Source organism: Salvelinus alpinus, chromosome 5, assembly GCF_045679555.1.
Source record: "Salvelinus alpinus chromosome 5, SLU_Salpinus.1, whole genome shotgun sequence".
Lineage (NCBI taxonomy): Eukaryota > Metazoa > Chordata > Actinopteri > Salmoniformes > Salmonidae > Salvelinus > Salvelinus alpinus.
The window spans coordinates 65743326-65768469 of NC_092090.1; the positions used below are offsets into that span (position 1 = coordinate 65743326).

Sequence of the window (25144 nt, forward strand, 5' to 3'; positions counted from 1 at the left end):
TACTGTATTTCTGATCAATTTGATGTTATTTTAAATGGACAATTTTTTTTTGCTTTTCTTCCAAAACAAGGACATTTCTAAGTGACCCCAAACTTTTGAACGGTAGTGTACCTCTGCCGCTCTGCTCGCCTTCAAACACAACACAGGGAATTTCCTCCTGTAGCAGAATCTAAATAAGGCCAATCATATTTATCCTCTCCTTTTGAGTGCTCTGGAATAGACTAACCAAGCAGTCGCCAAACCTGATCCAACTTTTTATTCACTCCTCCCCCTTCACCCCAATTCAGATTCTCCTTTTTCATTGGCAGACTCAAGGAGAGGGGGAATTGGGTCAGTAGGGTATAATCACCTCAATACTGAAGTAGCCTCGGTCTACGTAGTCTCCCAGGAACAGATAACGTGTGTTGCTGGGCGAGCCTCCCACTTCAAACAGCTTCATTAGGTCAAAGAACTGGCCGTGGACATCTCCACACACTAAGGACAAACAAACAACACTGTTAGGGAAGGAAACAATAGGTTATTATCCTCTAGTACAGGAGAGACATGGTCTGATATGACAATACTTTGATATGCACAAGAGTGAGAGTAATTTCAGAGTTACCCAATTCTGTCTATGACAAAGTAATCTATTCATATGCAGCGAGGACATGTAGGCCTATTTGCATGTGATTGAGGCTGTGTGTGAGCACTAGCAGGGTGCAGAACAGATATACTAAGCTGGACCAGGACAGCGAGGACAACTGTGTGAAACTGGGAGTTCAATTCAAAGGCATTTGATGACACCCATAACTCAGGCCAGCAAAATGGGTCCACTCCAATATACCTTCTGTCAACAGATGCAGTTAACAGTTGTGTGGTACCATGGCATAGTGCCCAGTCATGTGCTGTGTTTACTCTGGGCCTGGTTGGGCACTATTCCATGGCACTGTATGAATGTCTGTCTGCTGGGTGCCAGAGAAAGAGAGTCGTGCATGTATTATCCTCACTCACTCACTCAGCATGTGTAGGCCAGAGGGAGCAGGCTAGCCAGCAGCATACCACCCTGCATCCCAATGCTGGCTTCCTTCTGAAGCTAAGCAGTGTTTGTTCTGGATGGGAGACCAGATGCTGCTAGAAGTGGTGTTGGAGGGCCAGTAGGAGGCACCCTTTCCACTGGTCAAAAAAAAATATCCCAATTCCCCCGAGCAGTGATTAGGGACAATGCCCTGTGTAGGGTGCCTTCTTTCGGATGGGACGTTAAACGGGTGTCCTGACTCTCTGTGGTCACTAAAGATCCCATGGCACTTATCGTAAGAGTAGGGGTGTTTACCCGGTGTCCTGGCAAAATTCCCAATCTGGCCCTCATACCATCCCGGTCACCTAATCATCCCCCCTCCTCTCCCCGATAACTATTCCCTAGGCCGTTGCTGTAGATGAGAATGTGTTCCCAGTCAACTCACCTGGTAAAATAAATAAAAAATAAAACCCTGATGGAACCAGTCTAATCCCTGCATTCTATTTCACTTGTGCAGTAAAACAATGGAGAGATCAGGCTGGTTCCACCAGCCGAGGAGAGTTTTATGAGTTGTATGTACGGGATACACATGGTATACACTGTCCAATGAAATGCTTACTTGTGGGGTTCCTTCTCAACAATGAAACAACAATAAGAAATTTGAAGTCGGAAGTTTACATACATCTTAAACAAATACATTTAAACTCAGTTTTTCACAATTCCTGACATTTAATCCAAGCAAAAATTATCTGTCTTAGGTCAGTTAGGATCACCACTTTGTTAAGAATGTGAAATGTCAGAATAATAGGAGAGAGAATGATTTATTTCATCTTTTATTTCTTTCATCACATTCCCAGTGGGTCAGAAGTTTACATACACTCAATTAGTATTTGGTAGCATTGCCTTTAAATTGTTTAACATGGGGTCAAACGTTTCAGGTAGCCTTCCACAAGCTTCCCACAATAAGTTGGGTGAATTTTGGCCCATTCCTCCTGACAGAGCTGGTGTAACTGAGTCAGGTTTGTAGGCCTCCTTGCTCGCACACGCTTTTTCAGTTCTGCCCACAAATTCTCAATAGGATTGAGGTAAGGGCTTTGTGATGGCCACTCCAATACCTTGACTTTGATGTCCTTAAGCCATTTTGCCACAACTTTGGAAGTATGGTTGGGGTCATTGTCCATTTGGAAGACCCATTTGAGACCAAGCTTTAACTTCCTGACTGATGTCTTGATGTTGCTTCAATATATCCACATAATTTCCCCTTCCTCATGATGCCATCTAGTTTGTGAAGTTCACCAGTCCCTCCTGCAGCAAAGCACCCCCACATGATGCTACAACCCCCGTGCTTCACGGATGGGATGGTGTTCTTCGGCTTGCAAGCCTCCCCCTTTTTCCTCCAAACATAACAATGGTCATTATGGCCAAACAGTTCTATTTTTGTTTAATCAGACCAGAGGACATTTCTCCAAAAGTACGATCTCTGTCCCCATGTGCAGTGGCAATCTGTAGTCTGACTTTTTTATGGCGGTTTTGGAGCAGTGGCTTCTTCCTTGCTGAGCGGCCTTTCAGGTTATGTCGATATAGGACACGTTTTACTGTGGAAGTAGATACTTTTGTACCTGTTTCCTTCAGCATCTTCATAACGTCCTTTGCTGTTGTTCTGGGATTGATTTGCACTTTTCACACCAAAGTACGTTCATCTCTAGGAGACAGAACGCGTCTCCTTCCTGAGCGGTATGACGGCTGCGTGTTCCCATGGTGTTTATACTTGCATACTATTGTTTCTACAGATGAATGTGGTACCTTCAGGCATTTGGAAATTACTCCCAAGGATGAACCAGACTTGTGGATTTTTTTTCTGAGGTCTTGGCTGATTTCTTTAGATTTTCCCACAATGTCAAGCAAAGAGGCACTGAGTTTGAAGGTAGGCCTTGAAATACATCCACAGGTACACCTCCAATTGACTCAAATGATACCAATTAGCCTATCAGAAGCTTCTAAAGCCATGACATTATTTTCTGGAATTTTCCAAGCTATTTAAAGGCAGTCAACTTAGTGTATGTAAAGGTCTGACCCACTGGAATTGTGATATAATTCACTGTAAGTGACAATCTGTCTGCAAACAATTGTTGGAAAAATTACTTGTGTCATGCACAAAGAAGATGTCCTAACCGACTTGCCAAAACTATAGTTTAACAAGAAATTTGTGGAGTAGTTGAAAAACGAGATTTAATGACTCCGAGCTAAGTGTGTGAACTTCCGACTTCAACTGTACATTTTCGTGCATAAGTATAATACAGGAAGGCACAATTTATAGTCCAATATTTACATGTCTTTTGGGGAAGGGGGAATTGGGGAAATTATTTAAATTGTGCAGTATTTAGCAATCATAAGTCTAGTAGCAGCAGTTGATGTGTGTGTAGGATGAATGAGTGTGTGTGCGTGCTAACGTGTGGAGAATCAGAGCAGGTGGTCAGTCCAGTTCAAGTGTTCAGCAGTCTTATGGCTTGTAGATCAAAACTGTCTCTGAGACTGTTGGTATCAGACCTCATGCTTCAATACCGTCTGCCTGACTAAGGGAGTGAACAGCTCGTGTGTGGGGTCCTTGATGCTCGAGGCCTTCCCCAGGCACCACCTCGAGTAGATGTCCTGGATGGGTGGGAGTACGGTCCCAGTGATGTACTGGGCTGTCTTCACCACCTGCTGGAGGGCCTTGCGGTCGTGGACGAAGCAATTCCTGTACCAGGCTGTGATGCAACCAGTCAGGATGCTCTCAATGGCGCAGCGGTAGTATTTGGAGAGGAGTGGCGGTGGTGTTGGTCCATGTCAAGTCCTCTGATGTAGACGCCGAGGAACTTAAAGCCGCTGCCTCTCTACTGCAGTCCCATTGATGTGGATCGGGGCATGTTCCCCTCTCTGCTTCCTGAAGTCAACAATCAACTCCTGACATTGAGGGAGAAGTTGTTGTCTTGGCACCACAAAGCCAGTTCACATACCTCCCTCCCTATAAGCCAACTCGTCATTATTGGTTATCAGGCCTACAACCGTGGTTTCGTCAGCAAAATAATTATATCCAAATCCATATGAACTAGATGACATCTACATTTGAGTTATTTTGCAAACATTCTTATCCAGAGCAACTTACAGGAGGAGCAAATAGCCTTGCTTAAGGGCACAGAGGTTTTTCACCTAGTCAGCTAGGGGATCCGAACCAGCGACCTTTCAGTTAATGGCCAAACGCTCTTAACTGCTAGGCTACCTGCCTCCCCAAATGGCACGAAGTATATGTAGCCTAAATCCAAGACCTGGGTGTTAAAACTAACTTCCTGAAGACGGATGTTGCTTCAGGCAAAATGCAAAGGTCAGGCTTCACAAGCTAAACAACTAATGACGGGCTAAACGTTCCCATTTGCATTTGATCTCTTTGAAGCAGTTAGTGGAGGCCAGGCGACTGACTGCCTTTGGAGAAGCAGGTAAGTTCCTTCTCCTCAAGCAAAGGAAGGGAGGATACACAACGGTGTTGTATACTCAACACTATCCTCTTGTGTGAAACCGTGAAAGAAAGGGTGTTTCAAGTCAACAGCCGGTCACATACAGCAACACCAAAAAAGGAGACCAAGTTCCATCTTTCCAACCTAATGTTTGTTTGTGTGTAGGTTGTGTGTATATTGGAGGGGTTGGGTATAGCAGAAGGCACATATGTCTCAAACGGATTAATAAAGTGCTATTCTTCCCTTACCTGTGATGGGTGCCTCTACCTCCAGCATGCATTTCTCCTGTCTCAGGATGTTGGCGCCGTCGTTGATGACCCGGAGGGCCACCTCTTCCTCCAGCCGGCCCTCCTTCACTAGGTGGGTGCGGAGCGTCTCTGTGTTGGGCTTGCCATCCTCAAACAGCTCCTTCATAGAGAGACGCTGCTGGGGAGGGTACGGCACGGCTTGACAGGGGAAAAGAGGGGAAACAATATTAAGGATGTGTCCCAAAAAGGCACCCTTTTCCTATTTAGTGCACTACTTTTGAGCAGGGCTTTGGTACAACTTAGGTCCACTGGGTCCCACCCACAGAGATTTCTCTTGCATTTAGCTTTAATACCTCCATGAGTCAGTCAGAGTGCAGTGATCTACAATGCATTATGTCTGACAGTGTTCTACAGATTGCTCATTTGTGCTGGCAAACTGCATACTATCTAAACTCAGCAAAAAAAAGAAACATCCCTTTTTCAGGAATCGGTCTTTCAAAGATAATTTGTAAAAAGCCAAATAACTTCACAGCTCTTCATTGTAAAAGGGTTTAAACACTGTTTCCTATGCTTGTTCAATGAACCATAAAAAAAATGTATGAACGTCCACCTGTGGAACAATCGTTAAGACACTAACAGCTTACAGACGGTACGCAATTAAGGTCACCGCTATGAAAACTAAGGACACTAAAAGAGGCCTTTCTACTGACTCTGAAAAACACCAATAGAAAAATGCCCAGGATCCCTGCTCATCTGCGTGAATGTGCCTTAGGCATGCTGCAAGGAGGCATGAGGACTGCAGATGTGGCCAGGGCAATAAATTGCAATGTCCATACTGTGAGACGCTTAAGACAGCGCTACAGAGAGACAGGACGGACAGCTGATCGTCCTCGCAGTGGCAGACCAAGTGTAACAAAACCTGCACTAGATCAGTACATCCGAACATCACACCTGCGGGACAGGTACAGGATGGCAACAACAACTGCCGAGTTAAACCAGGAACGCATATTCCCTATATCAGTGCTCAGACTGTCCGCAATAGGCTGAGAGAGGCTTGACTGAGGGCTTGTAGGCCTGTTGTAAGGCAGGTCCTCACCAGACATCACCGGCAACAATGGGACTATGGGCACAAACCCACCGTCACTGGACCAGACAGGACTGGCAAAAAGTGCTCTTCACAGATGAGTCTCGGTTTTGTCTCACAAGAGGTGACGGTCGGATTCACGTTTATCGTCGAAGGAATGAGCATTACACCGAGGCCTGTACTCTGGAGCGGGATTGATTTGGAGGTGGAGGGTCCGTCATGGTCTGGGGCGGTGTGTCACAGCATCATCGGACTGAGCTTGTTGTCATTGCAGGCAATTTCAATGCTGTGCGTTACAGTGAAGACATCCCCCTCCTCCTTTGACCCCCTTTTGTTCAGCGACACATTATTCCATTTCTGTTAGTCACATGTCTGTGGAACTTGTTCAGTTTATGTCTCAGTTGTAGATTCTTGTTATGTTCATACAAATATTTACACATTAAGTTTCCTGAAAATAAACGCAGTTGACAGTATCCTTTTTTGCTGAGTTTACATACGTTAACACAAATTCTCCTAGAGAGCCCACATCTTAGGCAATAAAACACTACAATAACCCATCGAGTAGTAATTTAAGACAAACTGATGGAAAACCTTTCCCATCTGCATCCAGTGTCTACCCCAGCCATTAATAGATCCTATGGCAGTAGGCAGCCGTATCCCGTGGTAGGCTAGTCAGTCAGTGTCAAATTGCCCGCCTGGCCGGGCGGTAATCTGTTCCACAGTCCATCAATCCTTTGCAGAGTGCAAAAGGTTGCTATAGTGTAAAACCCTTTATTGTTTTAGATACTGGACTCTCAGCTGTCAAAACAATTATAAGAGAGAAATGTCCATCTTTTGTTAAAAAAAACGAGGGTAAATTGTAGTGACGAGGGAAAAAAATATACAGTTACATCACAATATTATTTTGGACGATATTATATAGATACTTTGACTATCGATAGCATTAGCTAGAGCTAGTCGACTGTACCTGCGCCAATACACCGCTATTTTTCATCCTATAGCTTGTTCTCTTTAAATAGTGAGCCAACATGTTTTCAGCACTTATTTCCATGACTGATAGAAAACTCGTTTTAATTATGGCTCTCTCGTCTCTCGGCAGCTGACATACACAGAGTATACAAAACATTAAGAGCACCTGTTCTTTCCATGACAGAATGGCCAGGTGAAAGCTATGATCTCTTATTTATGTCACTTGTTAAATCCACTTTAAAATCAGTGTCGATTAAGGGGAGGAGACAGGTTTAAGGGATGATTTTTAAGCTTCGAGACAATTGGGACATGGATTGGGTATATGTGCCATTCAGAGAGTGAATGGGCCAGACAAAAGATTTAAGTGCCTTTGAACGGGGTATGGTAGTTGGTTTTTTCACGCTCAACAGTTTCCCATGGTCCACCACCCAAAGTACATCCATCCAACTTGACAACTGTGGGAAGCATTAGTCAAAATGGGCCAGCATCCCAGTGGAACGCTTTCGACATCTTGTAGAGTCCATGCCCCGACGAATTGCAATACATATTGTATTGCCACCTAAGTATCATGATAATATCGAATTGTGAAGTCCCTGGCAATCCCCAGCCCTACTAAACTGCGTAGCAACACCGGCAAGCAATTAGAAAAGATTATGACAATGATGCTGCTTTTAGGTGTAGACTATCCTACTACTATACGTATGGAACTTGGAGGTGGGTCGGCAGTTGGAATACAGGAAACAACCATCTCCATTCATTAAACAGAAAAGCACTGCGTTTTCATTTTAGAATTCAACAGCCAGCCACCCAGACAGACAGGGTAGTGATAAGGCATTTGCCACATATTTGTACCCAGGCTATTATTTCCAGTGTGGCATGTACTGTAGGTAGGGCCTAACATTCCCTTCGTCCTGGTTGTTCCATTGGTAGCAGGTGAATTGACCTGGAAGCTTTCATAGAGCCACAGTCTCTTCATCTAACCCACTACTAGCTCAGTGGAGTAAAGACTAGAGACACTGGTCTTCTTTAGAAAACAAATGACCAAATCAGACACAGCGAATCAATCTTCGATCTTCTGTCTCTCAACTCTAGCCTGCAGGTGAATGGAAATATTGTATTGCTATCCCTCCTAGTATGACAAAGCATGAGCATACAATGCATCAACAATGAGCTTAACATGGATCGATACTAACTTTTTCCAACAAAAGGTTCAGTTGATGGCACCAGCACATGATATGGTCGCACCAATTTTTCACCGCTGCAAAGTGATTAAGACCAAATCAAATCAAATGTTATTTGTCACATACACATGGTTAGCAGATTTTAATGCGAGTGTTGGGAAATGCTTGTGCTTCTAGTTCTGACCATGCAGTAACATCTAACAAGTAATCTAACAATTTCAAAGAATTGATTAAGAATATGTACAAAGAATACATACAAATTTATGGATGAGCGATGGCCGAACTGCATAGGCAAGATGCAGTAGATGGTATAGAGTACAGTATTTACATATGAGATGAGTAATGTAGGGTATGTAGACATTATATAAAGTGGCATTGTTTAAAGTGACTAGGGATACATTTCTTACATCAAATTTTTAATTATTAAAGTGGCTCGAGATTTGAGTCAGTATGTTGGCAGCGGCCACTAAATGTTAGTGGTAGCTGTTTAACAGTCTGATGGCCTTGAGATAGAAGCTGTTTTTCAGTCTCTCGGTCCCAGCTTTGATGCACTTGTACTGACCTCGCCTTCTGGACGATAGCGGGGTGAACAGGCAGTGGCTCGGGTGGTTGTTGTCCTTGATGATCTTTTTGGCCTTCCTGTGACATCGGATGGTGTAGGTGTCCTGGGGGCAGGTAGTTTGCCCCCGGTGATGCGTTCTGCAGACCTCACTACCCTCTGGAGAGCCTTACGGTTGTGGGCGGAGCAGTTGCCGTACCAGGCGGTGATACAGCCCGACAGGATGCTCTCGCTTACAAACTGTAAAAGTTTGTAAGCGTTTTTGGTGACAAGCCAAATTTCTTCAGCCTCCTGAGGTTGAAGAGGCACTGTTGCGCCTTCTTCACCACGCTGTCTGTGTGGGTGGACCATTTCAGTTTGTCCGTGATGTGTACGCCGAGGAACTTAAAACTTACTACCCTCTCCACTACTGTCCCGTCGATGTGGATAGGGGGGTGCTCCCTCTGCTGTTTCCTGAAGTCCACGATCATCTCCTTTGTTTTGTTGACGTTGAGTGTGAGGTTATTTTCCTGACACCACACTCCGAGGGCCCTCACGTTCTCCCTGTAGGCAGTCTCGTCGTTGTTGGTAATCAAGCCTACCACTGTAGTGTCATCTGCAAACTTGATGATTGAGTTGGAGGCGTGCATGGCCACGCAGTCATGGGTGAACAGGGAGTACAGGAGAGGGCTGAGAACACACCCTTGTGGGTCCCCAGTGTTGAGGATCAGCGGGGTGGAGACCAGACACCTGTGTCCCATAATGTGCCTGCATTCCATACAGAACCAGGCTAATAACGACAAGCCATATTTGAAATTAGCATGCCCTTGCAGGGCTTGACATTCAGGTAAATTTGCCAGTGGCAACCCAGGCCAGTGCCAACTGAAAGCTATTGCCCCGAATGAAAGAAATACTGCCCTGTTTGGCTAGCAGTGTTCTTGTACTGTACAATGTACAGTGTAGACTAGAGGTCGACCGATTAATCGGAATGGCCGATTAATTAGGGCCGATTTCAAGTTTTCATAACAATCTGTAATCGGCATTTTTGGACACCGATTGTGGCCGATTACATTGCACTCCACGAGGAGACTGCGTGGCAGGCTGACTACCTGTTACGCGAATGCAGCAAGAAGCCAAGGTAAGTTGCTAGCTAGCATTAAACTTATAAAAAACTGTCAATCTTAACATAAACACTAGTTAACTAAATATGGTTAATGATATTACTAGTTTATCTAGCTTGTCCTGCGTTGCATATAAATCGATGCGGTGCCTGTCAATTTCTCATTGAATCACAGCCTACTTCGCCAAACGGGTGATGATTTAACAAGCGCATTCTTGAAAAAAAGCACTTTCATTGCACCAATGCGTACCTAACCATAAACATCAATGCCTTTCTTTAAAATCAATACACATGTATATATTTTTAAACCTGCATACTTAGTTAATTGCCTGCTAACATGAATTTCTTTTAACTAGGGAAATTGTGTCACTTCTCTTGCGTTCCGTGCAAGCAGTCAGGGTATATATTCCCAATCTGGCCCTCAAACCATCATGGTCACCTAATAATCCCCAGTTTACAATTGGCTCATTCATCCCCCTCCTCTCCCCTGTAACTATTCCCCAGGTCGTTGCTGCAAATGAGAACGTGTTCTCAGTCAACTTACCTGGTAAAATAACGGTAAAATAAATAAAAATATGCAGCCGTTTGGGCCTCCTGGCTCGTTGCGAACTGTGTGAAGACCATTTACTCCTAACAAAGACCGTAATTAATTTGCCAGAATTGCACATAATTATGACATAACATTGAAGGTTGTGCAATGTAACAGCAATAGTTAGACTTAGGGATGCCACCCGTTAGATAAAATACGGAACAGTTTCGTATTTCACTGAAAGAAAAAACGTTTTGTTTTCGAAATGATAGTTTACGGATTTGATCATATTAATGAGCTAAGGCTCGTATTTCTGTGTGTTATTATGTTATAATTAAGTTGATGATTTCATAGAGCAGTCTGAGCGATGGTAAGCAGCAGCAGGCTCGTAAGCATTCATTCAAACAGCACTTTCGTGCGTTTGCGAACAGCTCTTCGCTGTGCTTCAAGCATTGAGCTGTTTATGACTTCAAGCCTATCAACTCCCTAGATTAGGCTGGTGTAACTGATGTGAAATGGCTAGTTAGTTAGCGGGGTGCGCGCTAATAGCGTTTCAATCGGTGACGTCACTCGCTCTGAGACCTTGAAGTAGTTGTTCCCCTTGCTCTGCAAGGGCCGCGGCTTTTGTGGAGCGATGGGTAACGATGCTTCGAGGGTGGCTGTTGTTGATGTGTTCCTGGTTCGAGCCCAGGTAGGGGCGAGGAGCGGGACGGAAGCTATACTGTTACACTGGCAATACTATAGTTCCTATAAGAACATCCAACAGTCAAAAGGTATATGAAATACAAACGGTAGAGAGAAATAGTCCTATAATTCCTATAATAACTACAACCTAAAACTTCTTACCTGGGAATATTGAAGACGCATGTTAAAAGGAACCACCAGCTTTCATATGTTCTCATGTTCTGAGCAAGGAACTTAAACGTTAGCTTTTTTACATGGAGAAGAAAGTAAAAGTGCAATATGTGCCAACACTTTGTTTTTGCATTATTTAAACCAAATTGAACATGTTTCATTATTTGAGACTAAATTGATTTTATTTATGTGAGTTAAAATAAGTGTTCATTCAGTATTGTTGTAATTGTCATTACAAATAAATAAATAAATAAAAATTGTCCGATTAATCGGTATCGGCTTTTATTGGTCCTCCAATAATCGGTATCGGTATCGGCGTTGAAAAATCATAATCGGTCGACCTCTAGTGTAGACTACATGCGATGGCAGAGTTTGATAAACAAATGCCCCGCGATTGATACAAATCATCATGATATCATTCTGCCAGGTACCCCTACTTTTTAGAAAACATTTAATTGGGAAGGTTTTTGGGAAAGCCTTTAGAAATGTTCATTCAAACAGCACATGATGACAATCGCACATCGCAAAGATTCAACCAAGACTTCGGACCAAACTTCTTTAATAAGCTACCTGGTCTGCATACAAATTGTGGCATACACATTTCAGCTTCAATAAATCTTGATAATAAAATAAAGCTAATTGTGAATCAAAAACTAACGTGACCAGCAAAAAAAATGTAAATCACTGGCAACCAATAAAAAAGATTGGTGTTGCACTGCCAAGTCAAAAGGACGCTAATGTGTTTTGTTCGCAGTTTTGAACCCTGCTTAACACACTTACTAGAAACTGGAACCAGCCACGCTGGCACCCAGCGTGGCTGGTTCCAGTTTCTAGTAAGTGTGTTAAGCAGTTTCTAGTAAGTGTGTTGAGCATTGCAAAATAAATGTACACAGGGGCATTTCCATCAAAGGACCGATGAGCATAAACATGTGAAGTTCATAGGGGCATGTACAAATTGGGTGTCAAACTAAAGCAAAGAGTCTATATTTTGGGAGAATGAAGGCATGGATACATTTTTCAACCATTTTCCATCTTAAAAATTAGGCATAAGTAAAGGCTTTGGTTTCTGGATAAACAGATGGAAAAGGGATCTTTGAAAACATTTACCAGAAAATGTCTTAAAAAGGTATCAGAAATACACCAAAACACAATGTTGACAGAAGGAACCCTGCCAGCTAATAACACTTATTTTGTTTTGGATACATTGTTTATCTTCAGTAAATTTAAGAAATATTTCATTGTAATTCAATTACCAAAAACCCACAAGATATTTTCTAATTTATCTCCCTCATGAGGGAGAATAATGAAAGTTCCCAGAAGTAACAAGTAACGGTAGAGCTACCAAATAGTGATTTTACTGATAATAATTCATAAACAAGTGATAAAAATGTGCAATTCCGTTACCAATTACCATTCCGTTACCAATTACCAAACAAATCAGTAATGGAATTAATGCAACAATTGGCTACAATGGGAAATAATAAGTCACAAACCACATACTGTTACAGTGCAGTCGGAAAGTATTCAGACCCCTTGACTTTTTCCACATTATTTTAAAATTGATTAAATTGTTTTCCACACAGCATGCTGTTGCCACTACTGTGCTTCACTGTAGGGATGGTGCCAGGTTTCCTCCTGACGTGACGCTTGGCATTCAGGCCAAAGAGTTCAATCTTGGTTTCATCAGAGCAGAGAATCTGGTTTCTCATGGTCTGAGAGTCCTTTAAGTGCCTTTTAGCAAACTCCAAGCGGGCTGTTGTGCCTTTTACTGAGGAGTTGCTTCCGTCTGGCCACTCTACCATAAAGGCCTGATTGGTGGAGTGCTGCAGAGATGGCTGTCGTTCTGGAAGGTTCTGCCACCTCCACAGAGAAACTCTGGAGCTCTGTCAGAGTGACCACCTCCCTGACCAAGACCCTTCTCCCCCGATTCCTCAGTTTGGCCAGGCGGACAGCTCTGGAAAGATTCTTGGTGTTTCCGAACCTCTTCCATTTAAGAATGATGGAGGCCACTGTGTTCTTGGGGACCTTCAATGCTGCAGACATTTTTTGGCACCTTTCTCCAGATCTGTGCCTGTACACAATCCTGTCTCGGAGCTCTACGGACAATTCCTTCGACCTCATGGCTTCGTTTTTGCTCTGACATGGACTGTCAACTGTGGAACCTTATATAGACAAGTGTGTGCCTTTCCAAATCATGTCCAATCAATTGAAATTACCACAGGTGGACTCCAATCAAGTTGTAGAAACGTCTCAAGGATTTTCAATGGAAACAGGATGCACCTGAACTCAATTTCAAGTCTCATAGCAAAGGGTCTGAATACTTATGTAAATAAAGTCTCTCTATTTTTTTAAACACATTTGCAAAAAATACAAAATAACTTTTCGCTTTGTTATTATGGGGTATTGTCTGTAGATTGTGGAAACGTTTTTATTTAAACCATTTTAGAATAAGGCTGTAATGTAACAATGTGGAAAAAGTCAAGGGGTCTGAATACTTTCCAAATGCACTGTATTTTCAACTCATAACTGTTTTCTTTGTCTTTCTGTTGTCTGGTGGTCAAACCAAGAGTGTTAAAACAGTCTTGAGTATGGACAACCCCCCCCCCCCCTCTCTCTCTCCAGTTAATGCCACCTCTCCCAGCTCTTTCTGACACCTACCCATGAGTCCCCTTGCTTTCCATGTACTGTTACCAGCATCCTCACCCACTGAGCACTGACCGACACCGTATGTCCATGGACGTTGAAATCTGGTCAGTCCACCCTGGCCTTGATAATGTCCACAGACGGACCGGACCAAATCTGAACCTATCATAGTTGTATGTTTGGATAATACAGTACTCTACGGTGACTAGAGAACAGTAGAGACCAGTGCAGCACTGTACAGTGAGTAGAGCACAGTAGAGTACATTCTAATACAATAACACAGTACAATACAGTACAGAAAAGTAAGGTATATTGTACTGTACTCAACTACACTAAACTCTACCATACTCTGCTGTATTGTACTGCACTTTTCTCTACTGTGCTGTCCAAACTTGTGAAACATGAGGAGATATGCATTTGCATTTCTGTGTAGTACAGATCAGGGACCCATAATGTAATTCCTTTATCGTAATTCCGTTTCCGGGTGTAAATCCACTTCCCTTCAATAACCAAAAGAGATTTTTTCAAACTCAAGGTGCCATGTCATTGTTGACACATTCTTTCTGCAGACAAAAAAAATATTTTTTATTATTAACCATAATTCTGTTACCAAAGTTGGTATCTGCACAGTTCTTGCACTAAATACGTTTTAGACTTTTTGTCTGTGGAAATTGTTAAAAGTAGTCCTTGTGCATAGTTAAACTTGAAATCAATGATTTTTGTTTGGCATACATTTTAAAGTGAAAAAAACTGAGTCAAAGCTCCCGAGTGGCGCGTCACTGCAGTACCTGGTTCGAATCCAGGCTGCATCACATCCGGCCGTGATTGAGAGTCCCATAGAGCAGCGCACAATTGGCCCTGCGTCGTCTGGGTTTGGCCGGTGTAGGCCGACATTGTAACAAAAAGCCACGCCTCTTTACTCCACTGGCATCTTTGACAGGTTTTGGAGCAACAAATCAGTCCATCCTATTCCCTACATAGTGCACTACCTTTGACCAGAGCCTTATGGATAGCCTACTAGGAGTCCAGCAGCATTGTTTTGGTGTGCAGCACAGGACAGGTAGGGTGCAGGCTGGTTGTGTGATGAGCTGGCTTGGAATGGGGAATGGGGGAGGGGGATTACTGGCACGGACCTGGCCGGCCTGCAGTGGGATTGCACCAGCAGAACAAACAGTGAGCTCCCACTTGGTCAGCCTATGATCAATACAAGCTGTCATGCTCTGACAAGTGTGGTATAAATAAACAGTAAGCGTTCCTGGACCTACAAGGCAGGCAACGAAAGGAACTGTAAGCTGGGTACAAGCGTTAAGAGATTAGGCAAAGCCTCTATTAGCAGGGGATTCGAAGTTCAGAGTCTGTTTATTTAGAAGCCTAGCTAGCTAGCCCCACTGATGGCAAGATCCTGGCCGCAAGGATCCAAGAAAATATGGATGGATGGCAACTCAGTGAGGGGCGAAGGCAAGGCAGGCAGTAGCTAGCATGTGTCAAGGGCTAGGCCTATTGGCCAGTTATTGGGATCAACAACACCATCTCAGTGAAACTGACTGGAGCAAGAGGGCTGGATCACACGTCGCACAGATCAGCCATAGTATTCTAGGGTCACCTGCACATGATCCCAGTCTACAGTGGTGGTGACTAAATCCACTGCAAAATGAGTGTTGGAGACAAGATTCAAACTGCTATTGGTCAGGAGGACCAAGAGTTTGGAAACAAAATCATAGGTTAGGATAGGCCTACACTGTTTATATACACTACATGACCAAAGGTATGTGGACACCTGCTTGTTGAACATCTCATTCCAAAATGGACATTAACATGGACTTGGTCCCCCCTTTGCTGCTATAACATCCTCCATCCACTCTTCTGGGAAGGCTTTCCACTAGATGCTGGAACATTGGTGCGGGAACTTGCTTCCATTCAGCCACAAGAGCATTAGAGAGGTCAGGCACTGATGTTGGGCGATTAGGCCTGGCTCGCAGTCGGCGTTCCAATTCATCCCAGAGATGTTCGACGGGGTTGAGGTCAGGGCTCTGTGCCGGCCAGTCAAATTCTTCCACACCGATCTCAACAAACCATTTCTGTATGGACCTTGCTTTGTGCATTGGGGCATTGTCATTCTGAAACAGGAAATGCCCTTCCCCAACTGTTGCCACAAAGTTGGAAGCACAGAATTGTCTACAATGTCATTGTATGCTGTAGCGTTAAAATTTCCCTTCACTGGAAATAAGAGGCCTAGCCTGTAACATGAAAAACAGCCTCAGACCATTATTTCTCCTCCACCAAACTTTACAGTTGGCACTATGCATTCGGGCAGGTAGCGTTCTCCTGGCATCCACCAAACCCAGATTAGTCCATTGGACTGCCAGATGGTGAAGTGTGATTTCATCACTCCAGAGAACGTGTTTGTTTGCACTGCTCCAGAGTCCAATGTCGGTGAGCTTTACAACACTCCAGCCGACGCTTGGCATTGTGCATGGTGATCTTAGGCTTGTGTGCAGCTGCTCGGCCATGGAAACCCATTTCATTAAGCTCCCGACGAACAGTTCTTGTGCTGACGTTGCTTGCAGTTTGGAACTTGGGAGTGAGTGTTGCAACCGAGGACTGACGATTTTTACACACTCTGCGGTCCCTTTCTGTGGGCTTGTGTGGCCTACCATTTCGCGGCTGAGACATTATTGCTCCTAGACATTTAAACTTCACAATAACAGCACTTACAGTTGACCGGGGCAGCTCTAGCAGGGCAGAAATTTGACTAACTGATTTATTGGAAAGGTGGCATCCTATGACAGCGGCACATTGAAAGTCATTGAGCTCTTCAGTGAGGCCATTCTACTGTCGATGCTTGCCTATGAAGATTACATGGCTGTGTGCTCGATTTTATACACCAGTCAGCAACAGGTGTTACTGAAATAGCCGATTCTCCTAATTTGAAGGGGTGTCCACATACACTATGTTTATAAAAGTATGTCCTTAAGATTAGTTGACTAATTAGCATGGACGTTCAATGGCCTCTTCATGACAAACGAGACAGACGACTTAATGACAAATAAGACCTACATCTCACCCAAATTGGCATGCCAACAAACAGGACAAAGGGCCAATATTTATTCAATCTTTGTTTCAGATTTGGATCCTGCTGGTATAGAAATAGTCCTTCTATTATTGTATCATCAAACACTCACAAAAGGGGACAATGGCACACTGAATGATTAGGCTACAGAATCAGGATGCCAGCAGCATTCTACCCTGCATCCCACTGCTGGCTTGCTTCTGAAGCTAAGCAGGGTTGGTCCTGGTCAGTCCCTGGATGGGAGACTAGATGCTGCTGGAAAAGATATTGGAGGGCCAGTAGGAGACACTATTTCCTTTGGTCTAAAAAAAAAAAAGATATTCCACCCTGTGTAGGTGGATGTTAAAAGGGTGTCCTGACTCTCTGAGGTCATTAAAGATCCCATGGCACTTATCTTAAGAGTAGGGGTGTTATCCCTGGTGTCCTGCTAAATTCCCAAGCTGTCCCTCATATGGTCACCTAATCACCCCCAACTTACAATTGGCTCATTCATCCCCATCCTCTCCCCTGTAACTATTCCCCAGGTCGTTGCTGTAAATGAGAACGTGTTCTCAGTCAACTTACCTGGTTAAAAATATGGCTCAGGTAGCTGTGGGGGGAGTTCGACATTATGTTGTCCTCCCATCCAAATTGCCCTGAACACATTACTCAGCCAAATTAGATAATTACAGTGTAGATATGGACAAAAATCCATATTACTATAAATTGCCAGAATTGATGAGTTAATGGCTTTTATAGGGCCCTAAAATATCCTTTAAAATTACTACTACTAGTTTGATGGTTGTAGACATTGATTGTCCCATTAACAATAACCCATATTAGGATACTTCTTTCATTTTGAACTTCACATCTCTCTAGTATAGGCTACGTATAGTAATAAATTATATGAGCAAAATGCCTGCGATAAGTGATCAGTGTCCATCATTTTTGGCTTATCGTCCCAGCTCTAACACAGAGTGGTGGTCCTCTCTGCCACTGAGTCAGTGACATCACATGCTCTGTACACGGCACAGGACTCAGCTGGGCCTCTCCCTTTCAGGCAGGCAGACATGATTAGCATACACTCTGGTTCAGTCTGGTTCAATTACCAAATGACAGATTTTTGAGGCTACCTCTAAACCACATAAATGAAGTGAAGCGCAAAATATCAACTCACCAATAAAGAAAAAAAAGATGCATATCTGTCATTTTCCATCTGGACTGCAGCTGTGGTGCAAGTAGAGCACTTGTACAACACATCCCATCCAATCCACCTCTTTAATATTGTAGGCTATCCACAAAGGAGAGGATTTCATATTGAAAACAGAAAGTGTCAGTTTTAGTGTGAGACAAAAAAAAAAGTGGATAGTACCACTATCGGAAGATTAGCAGCATCATTCTACTCATCAAGCCGCTCCTTAGCCTTGGTACAGTTAAAACTGCCATGCCGGGACCCCTCTGGTCCTGACTGGATGTACAAACAAATCTCTTCCTCCCACTCTTCCTCCCTACTTTGCACTTTCTCCCACAATCTCACACCCTGTGGCTAGACCATGTTGGGCACGTTACTGGGGAGATTCTTTCCGCAAATAACTCACCCTCTCCCTACTGGCATACATATACATTTTGATCCCCTGCCAGGCCATTCTCTTGCTCCTGGCCCTCTCACCCTGAATTGGTGGGTAGCGCTGGGCTGGCCGAGGGGGAGAACTGGCTTGTGCTCAGTTGAACAGACCCTTCAGGCCATGCAGTGCTAACAAGGTCCACAACAGCTGAGTTAAGAAATCCACCTTGCCAGCCTAATCACAGCAATAGCAAACCTCTCACAGCCCGCTCTCCCTCAGTGGCCCTTGTGTTGCACACTGCACACAGTCACTACATTTCTCATGATGAGATATCATTAGCCTATCTAGACCACCCCACTGAAACCTGCCTAATGATACCAAGTACCTTACATCACTTTCCATGACCATAGACTAAGTAGACCTCCTGGAAGAACGTGTCAGACCGCAACCACAAAGCTATGCCCTGGTGATTTAGATTTAGGTGCCTCTTGATTCACCTCTGGTCACAGTAAAGCTTCATGGCAGGCCTGCTATAAACCATGTCTTGAAAATATACTGGCCACTATCAATCCTTTCTCAAACCATTCTGTGTATATCATCGTGCCTGTTGACTTCTACATGTGGGGAGTGAGTTATACTAAATATATATTAGCAAGTTAACTTGTGTCCTACTGTTAATAAGCGAAATTGAACATTGTGACAGAACTAAGTTAAACTAAGCTAGTTACTGCAGCCAAGTAGATACAGTTCTGGTTCGTTCAATATAACTAGTTAATTACTGTACCATGTTCTTGCAGCTTCGTTTGGTGTAACTACAGTAACGTTACCTAACTTGTTAACTAGCTAACTGGCTAATATTTGGAATGTTAAAACAGAACGCTAGGTAATTTAACGTTACATAGCTAGCTAACGGTACAGTAGTTAGCTACGTTTGCAAAATCGACTCACCTTTTACGAGCCGCTCAGTTGTAGATTGTTTTTCTCCGGCGTTCTCCTTGTCTTTGTCTTTTCCAGACATGTTAGTTCCGTCTGGCCTCCACTCAGGACCAAGTTTGATGAGCTAGTTTTACTAGCTAGTTTGTAGCGCCAGCTGGTTACTCCGTCTTGAAGTTATGAGAATGAATAGAGATTTGTATTCTTCCCGAGAGGTTTGATTTGATTAGGTTCGATTGCTAACACTAACAGCGTTAATCCGTGTCAAAATGTCACAAATTGATATGGACCATAGAAAACGGAGAAGTGGTGACTGTCCCGTGTAGCAAAAATCTTGACTATTTACTTAGTGGATAAAGTTAATGCGATTTTCGACTTTAAGAGTTAGCTAGCAAACTAGCTGGGTATCAGATTGACAAATCACTTGCAATCCATTTGAATGCTAATGTTAACGTTAGTCAGTAACCTCATTATCAAATTGCTTGGATTACTTAGATGATTCATCCATAAAACCTGTCGCTTTCAAACCAGCGTTTCCTCGCGGTAATCGAGCCCTGTTCCAGGTGTAACTAGCTATTGTTCCCGTTCTGACCGTAACCCCACGGATTAAACTCTAATCTGACAGCGCACACAGACGGTCGTCACTATTTACCACAACCACAAGTAATAAACCCCTCCTATTTCTAAAATGTATCTTCTTAAAATCTGATTTTAATCCTAACCATAACCCAATGCTAACTTTATGCCTAAACTTAAATTAAGACAAAAAAGCAACACAATAATAATAATACATTTTTACGATTATAGGAAATGTTGCCTTTGTGACTGTGGTAACTAGTGGCAACCCATAGACGGATTTCCTACAATATGGCGGAGGCGGAATTGACTCCCTAACGAAATGACGTAGCTATGGTAACGTAATGCGTACACATCAAATCCAATTGTATTTGTCACATGCGCCGAAAACAACAGGTTTGGACCTTACCGTGAAATGCTTACTTACAAGCCCTTAACCAACAATGCAGTTTTAAGAAAAATAAGAGTTTAGAAAATATTTACTGAATAAACTAAAGTTAAAAAAACAAAAGAGCAACAATAAAATAACAATAACGAGGCTATATACAGGCCGTACCGAGTCAATGTGCGGGGTACAGGTTAGTCAATGTAATTGAGGTAATATGTACAGTACCAGTCAAAGTTTGGACACACCTACTCATTGAAGGGTTTTTCCTTATTTTTTTACTATTTTCTACATTGTAGAATAATAGTGAAGACATCAAAACTATGAAATAACACACATGGAGTCATGTAGTAACCCCAAAATTTTTTAAACAAATCTAAATATATTTTAGATTCTTCAAAGTAGCAACCCTTTGCCTTGATGACAGCTTTGCACATTCTTGGCATTATCTCAACCAGCTTCACCTGGAATGCTTTTCCAACAGTCTTGAAGGAGTTCCCACATATGCTGAGCACTTGTTGGCTGATTTTCCTTCACTCTGCGGTCCAACTCATCCCAAACCATCTCAATTGGGTTGAGGTCGGGTGATTGTGGAGGCCAGGTCATCTGATGCAGCACTCCATCACTCTCCTTGGTTAAATAACCCTTACACAGCCTGGAGGTGTGTTTTGGGTCATTGTCCTGTTGAAAAACAAATGATAGTCCCACTAAGCGCAAACCAGATGGGATGGCATATCGCTGCAGAATGCTGTGGTAGCCATGCTAGTGAAGTGTGCCTTGAATTCTAAATTAATCACTGACAGTGTCACCAGCAAAGCACCCCTACACGATCACACCTCCTCCTCCATGTGTCACGGTGGGAACCACACATGCGGAGATCATCCGCTCACCTACTCTGCATCTCACAAAGACATGACGGTTGGAACCAAACATCTAAAATTTGGACTCTTCAGTCCAAAGGACCGATTTCCACTGGTCTAATGTCCATTGCTCGTGTTTCTTGGCCCAAGCAAGTCTCTTCTTCTTATTGGTGTCCTTTAGTAGTGGTTTCTTTGCAGCAATTTGACCATGAAGGCCTGATTCACACAGTCTCCTCTGAACAGCTGATGTTGAGATGTGTCTGTTACTTGAACTCTGTGAAGCATTTATTTGGGCTGCAATCTGAGGTGCAGTTATTCAAATGACCTTATCCTCTGCAGCAGAGGTAACTCTGGGTCTTCCTTTCTTGTGGCGGTCCTCATGAGAGTCAGTTTCATCATAGCGCTTGATGGTTTTTGCGACTGCACTTCAAGAAACTTTAAAAGTTCTTGAAATTTTCCGCATTGACTGACCTTCATGTCTTAAAGTAATGATGGACTGTCGTTTCTCTTTGCTTATTTGAGCTGTTCTTGCCATAATATGGACTTGGTCTTTAACCAAATAGTGCTATCTTCTGTATACCAACCCTACCTTGTCACAACACAACTGATTGGCTCAAATGCATTAAGAAGGAAAGAAATTCCACAAATGACCTTTAACAAGGCACCCCTGTTAATTGAAATGCATTCCAGGTGACTACCTCATGTAGCTGGTTGAGAGAATTCCAAGAGTGTGCAAAGCATCAAGGCAAAGGGTGGCTACTGTGAAGAATCTCAAATATAAAATACATTTTGATTTGTTTATAACTTTTTGGATTACTACATGATTCCACATTCTACATGTGTTATTTCATAGTTTTGATGTCTTCACTATTATTCTACAATGTAGAAAATAGTAAAATAAAGAAAAACCCTTGAATGAGCAGGTGTTTCCAAAGTTTTGACTGGTACTGTACATGTAGGCAGTTTTATGGCTTGGGGGTGGAAGCTGTTCGGAAGCCTTTTTTGTATGCTGTTCTTTGTATGCCATTTTTATATTTGAGAATTAACTAATGATATTAGGCCACACTTGGCCATGATTACAGACACCTGTGTGTCTTTTGACACTATATAAACGAGTCATCCCGCAGTGTTTGTGATTATACCCTGATGAAGACAGCTTGGCTGTCAAAACGTTGGATATTACATGTTTGCATCTGAGCTCCTAGAGTGTGCAGCTCTCCTTTATTTTCAAGGAAGCCTTTTAGACCTAGACTTGGCCGCTCCGGTACCACTTGCCATGCGGTAGCCAAGAGAACAGTCTGTGACTAGGGTGGCTGGAGTCTTTGGCAATGTTTAGGCCTTCCTCTGAAACCGCCTGGTATAGAGGTCCTGGATGGCAGGAAACTTGGCCCCAGTGATGCACTGGGCTGTACGCACTACCCTCTATAGCACCTTGCAGATGGAGGGCGAGCAGTTGCCATACCAGACGGTGATGCAACCAGTTAGGATGCTCTTGATGGTGCAGCTGTCAACGTTTTTGAGGATATTTGAGGGCACTATGGTGTTGAAAGCTGACCTGTAGTCAATTAATAGCATTCTCATGTAGGTATTCCTTTTGTCCAGGTGGGAAAGGGCAGTGTGGAGTGCAATAGAGATTGCGTCATCTGGGGATCTGTTGGGGCGGTATGCAAATTGGAGTGGGTCTAGGGTTTCTGGGATGATGGTGCCTTTCAAAGCAATTCATGGCTACAGACGTGAGTGCTACGGGTCGGCAGTCATTTAGGCAGGTTACCTTGGTCTTCTTGGGCACAGGGACTATGGGGGTCTGTTTGAAACGTGTAGGTATTACAGACTCGGTCAGGGACAGGTTGAAAATGTTAGTGAAGACACTTGCCAGTTGTTCAGTGCATGCTCGGAGTACACATCCTGGTAATCCGTCTGGCCCTGCGGCCTTGTGAATGTTGACCTGTATTAAGGTGTTACTCACATTGGCTACGGAGAGTGTGATCACACAGTCATCCAGAACAGCTGGTGTTCTCATGCATGCTTCAGTGTTGCTTGCCTCGAAGCGTGCATAGAAGTCACTTAGCTCGTCTGGTCATCTCGTGTCGCTGGGCAGCTTGCGGCTGGGCTTCCCTTTGTAGTTCGTAATAGTTTGCAAGCCCTGCCAGATCCTACGAGCATCGGAGCCGGTGTAGTAGGACTCAATCTTAGTCCTGTATTGACGCTTTGCGTGTTTGATGGTTCGCCGGAGGGCATAGTGAGATTTCTTATAAGCGCCCGGGTTAGAGTCCCGCTCCTTGACAGCAGCAGCTCTACCCTTTAGCTCAGTGCGGATGTTGCCTGTAATCCATGGCTTTTGGTTGGAGTATGTACACGTGCAGGTCACTTGGGGCGCATTCAAAATCCACAACGTGTTGGCTGTATCAGAAAGGGGTAAGGAAAGGGGGATACCTAGTCAGTTGTACAACTGAATGCATTCAACTGATTTAACCCAATCCCTCTGAATCAGAGAGGTGTGCGGGGCTGCCTTAATCAACATCATGTTATCGGCGCACGGGGAGCAGTTGTTGGGGGTTATGCCGCGTTCAAACCAACTGGGAACTTGGAAATCTCTGACTTTCGATTTCGGTGCGTTCAAAACAACTCGGAACTCGGGGGGAAAAACGAGCTCCGACTGGGAAAAATCTATTTGAACGGTCATCCAACTCGGAATTCCAACTCGGGAACTTGGGCCTTTTTCTAGAGTTCCAACTTTCCGACCTGATCATCACTGATGTCATGATTTTACCTCGTATTTTTCTGAGTTCCCAGTTGTTTTGAACGCATCATCAATGCCGCGTTCATATGCTAGTCGGAACTAGGAAACTCTTGACATTTCTGACCTGCTGATTCATTGAACGCGGCACATGTATAACTACAACCAGTTAGCAAGTCGAAAATGTGAGTTTCTTGGTTCCAACTACCACGTGAACAGCAATTGCTTAGGGGCAGAATTACGGATTTGTACATTGTCGGCTCGGGGATTTGATCCAGCAAGGTTTTCATATACTGGTATACAGTCATTGGTTTAACCTGTTTTATAAGGTCCTTGGGTTTAACAATTAATTTGTTTGTCTTAATCATACATTTGCTATATTCAATGCACACATCTACCAGGCAGCCCACCTGTCCTATCACTATCCTTATCAATTTCATTTTTGGGAATTTCTTCATTTCAGGAACATCAAAATATACACCTAAATATTCTCCCAGGGTGGGACATCAATCATACAAAGGAACATCATATGTAGTGGTGGAAAAAGTACACAATTGTCATACTTGAGTAAAAGTAAAGATTCATTAATAGAAAAGAGTAAAAGTCACACAGTAAAATACTATTTGAGTACAAATATAAATAGTAAAGTGCAGACACCCAAAACATCCACTTAAGTCTTTCTTTAAAGTATTTTTACTTAAGTACTTTACACCACTGATCATACTAACCCCTAGCCTTTGCCTCAAAAGTAGAACTAGCAATGTCAGTAAATCAACACTAGATGGCGGTCTTGTTTCAATTTACCCTGCAGAGCCTGCTTTTACCATCAAGGCTGGCACCTGTATTGTAATTTTGATTAATTGAATAAAACCTTCCTCAGTGAACTGCAATGTTCATTATAATAACATTTAACATAATCAAGATAAATGTGACAATGTATTTTGTTGTGAAGTTGCATTCAATGAGGGGATTCGATTAATCTGTCCCAGGTGCCCAGGTGGGCGTAGATTGTACCGTGTGAAAAGTGACTGCATTCGTTTTGGAAGCCGTGCCGCGCTCTGTTCGACAGCGAAGTCGTCTCAAAACAAACGTGACACAGGTTAAGAACGTGGAGTAATGAGTAGGATTCTGTGTTTTCACATGCAAAGTGATATATTTTGATAAACACCATCTGCTTTCCCAATTAAAACTAGTTTGAAAATTCAAAACGGACACCGAGTATACCAAACATTAGGAACACCTTCCCAATATTGCACCCCGCCCCCAATTTGTACTTAATGTAGGAATATGCCTTAATATTAAAAAATAACTTGAAATGGCCAACTGACTCCTAACAACCAGAGATCAAGCTCTGTGATTTGGTGTGAGGCAACTCAAAAGACATCAA

At 43.3% G+C, this 25144-nt stretch overlaps 1 protein-coding gene across 7 annotated transcripts in view; it reads right to left on the bottom strand.

The window, feature by feature from the left end:
• Nucleotides 1-19861, bottom strand: part of LOC139576528 (serine/threonine-protein phosphatase 2B catalytic subunit gamma isoform-like) — a 70654-nt gene extending 50793 nt beyond the window's left edge. For 4 of the 7 annotated variants that reach the window (XM_071402729.1, XM_071402735.1, XM_071402730.1 and 1 more), the window contains exons 1-3: nt 19215-19858; nt 4734-4931; nt 350-474 (exon numbers count right to left, since the gene is read on the bottom strand). In XM_071402729.1, coding sequence (XP_071258830.1) covers nt 350-474; nt 4734-4931; nt 19215-19284 — 393 coding nt within the window. In that variant the 5' untranslated portion in view covers nt 19285-19858. Of the gene's footprint in view, nt 1-349; nt 475-4733; nt 4932-19214 lie in introns of all 7 variants that reach the window. The other 3 variants (XM_071402728.1, XM_071402734.1, XM_071402731.1) reach the window with 2 other exon arrangements.
• Nucleotides 19862-25144: the final 5283 nt, after the last annotated feature.